Source organism: Furipterus horrens, unplaced genomic scaffold (assembly GCF_987537825.1).
Source record: "Furipterus horrens unplaced genomic scaffold, mFurHor1.1.pri manual_scaffold_6, whole genome shotgun sequence".
Taxonomy (NCBI): Eukaryota; Metazoa; Chordata; class Mammalia; order Chiroptera; family Furipteridae; genus Furipterus; species Furipterus horrens.
The window spans coordinates 76,937,197-76,939,190 of NW_028327176.1; the positions used below are offsets into that span (position 1 = coordinate 76,937,197).

At 39.1% G+C, this 1,994-nt stretch overlaps 1 protein-coding gene across 1 annotated transcript; it reads right to left on the reverse strand.

The window, feature by feature from the left end:
- Positions 1 to 286: 286 nt before the first annotated feature.
- Positions 287 to 1,209, reverse strand: LOC150006575 (chromobox protein homolog 3). The gene has a single exon (XM_090280363.1). It carries the CDS (start codon positions 1,100 to 1,102, stop codon positions 551 to 553), a length of 552 nt encoding a protein of 183 aa, XP_090136489.1. The 5' UTR covers positions 1,103 to 1,209; the 3' UTR covers positions 287 to 550.
- Positions 1,210 to 1,994: the final 785 nt, after the last annotated feature.

Genomic DNA, 1,994 nt, shown 5'->3' on the forward strand with positions numbered 1-1,994 from the left:
TCTATTTAATTTCAAAGGTTAAAGCTTCAGGAAAAAGTTCAATTTAACTTGACGTGATTTATTTCTTAGGTTGTTGAAAATGATGGCAGCCCAGAAACACAAGCTTATCTATGGTTGTGAAATGCCTTTTGTTTTGGATAAAAAGGAAAAAAAAAAGGAAACCATTTACATATGTATACATGCCAACCACTCCCCACCAAATAAACAAAAATACCCACAATGGTCCTTAGGCATATGCGACTTAAACACAAATTCTGACTGAGTAACAACAACAGAGTTTCCCCCCGACATTTAGAAAGCTGCTCTCTAACGCAGAGGAAAGAATACCATGGTATCAAATGTTTTTTTCTGATCAAGGAAGCAACTACAGAAAGCTTTTGTTCCAAAGTAACCAGTGCTACAGACGCAACCCCCCACAACTCCCCCAGTACTACTTCAAAACAAACATGATTTTCATTAGAATGTAGTTATTTCTTTACACTATTAAATCAAAAAACCAAGACCCAAATTTTATATATATATAAATATATATAAAAAGCAATGCAAAGAATTATTGGGCTTCGTCTTCTGGACAAGAATGCCAAGTTAGTCTCTCTTCATAAAAAGCAATTACAATTTGAGGACACTTCATATTTGCCTCTTTTGCCAGCACCAAATCTGCCTCATCTGAATCTTTCCATTTCATGAGAAACATTAATTCTCCACTGCTGTCTGTGGCACCAATTATTCGTTCAGGATCAAGACCTCTGGCAAAGCCTCTTGGTTTATCAGCGGCATCTCTTTTCTTCTTTGATTTGCTATCATCAGATTCACTGTCAGATAAAGACTTTCTTTTTGTACCATCTTTTTCTTTACCAGCTTTTTGAGAATTAAGAAATGCTTCAATTAACTCTGGACAATCTAAATTTTCTTCAGGTTCCCAGGTATTGTCAGCATCTGTGAATCCCTTCCACTTCAGGAAATACTCCACCTTCCCATTCACTACACGTCGGTCCAATACTTTTTCCACTACAAATTCTTCAGGCTCTGCCTCTTCAACTTTTTTACTCTTTCCATTCTGTTTCTTTCCCATTTTTTGCAATGTAGTTTTATTGGAGGCCATTTTTTACTGCAGACTTGAAGAGCTATTATTCACCGCTTCCGTGCTGCTCCGGCTCCCGAGTCCACGACGTCTCCGGCCCTGCACGCCTTCAGCTCCAGCAACATCCGAGGGGGCTAACCTTTGTCATTTTAATTATGATGTGTCTTGGTGTGGTCCTCTTTGGGTCCAACTTGTTTGGGACTCTCTGTGCTTCCTGGACTTGTATGTCTATTTCCTTTGCCAAATTAGGGAAGTTTTCTTTCATTATTTTTTCAAGTAAGTCTTCAATTCCTTGATTTTCCTCTTATCCTTCTGGCACCCTTATGATTCAATGTTGGCACATTTGGAGATGTCCTAGAGGTTCCTAAATCTATCCTCATTGTTTTGAATTCTTGTTTCTTCTTTTTGTTGAAGTTAAATGTTTATCTCTTCCTTATGTTCCAAATTGTTGGTTTGAATCCTGGATTCCTTCCCTTCTCTGTTGGTTTCCTGTAGATTATTCTTTATTTCACTTAATGTAAGCTTCATTTCTGCCTTTATATTCTTGCCATACTCAAGAAGTTCTCTGAGCATCCTGATAACCAGTGTTTTAAACTCTGTATCTGATAGGTTGGCTATATCCATTTCACTTAGTTCTTTTTATGGGGTTTTGCCCTGTTCTTTCATTTGGGCCATATTACTTTGTCTCCTCAATTTAGCAGCCTCCCTGTGTTTGTTTCTGTGTATTAGGTAGAACTGCTCTTACTCCCTGTCTTAGTAGTGTGGCCTTTGTAGGAAAGGTACCTATCAATAGTGTGCGGCAGAGCCTTAGGTAATTGTCAGGTCAGGGCAACCCACTTCACTTTGTGGCTGTGTGGACAGGGCTCAGAGAGGGGACAATGCTGCCACCTAGCTTCTGGTGGTTTGCCCGTTT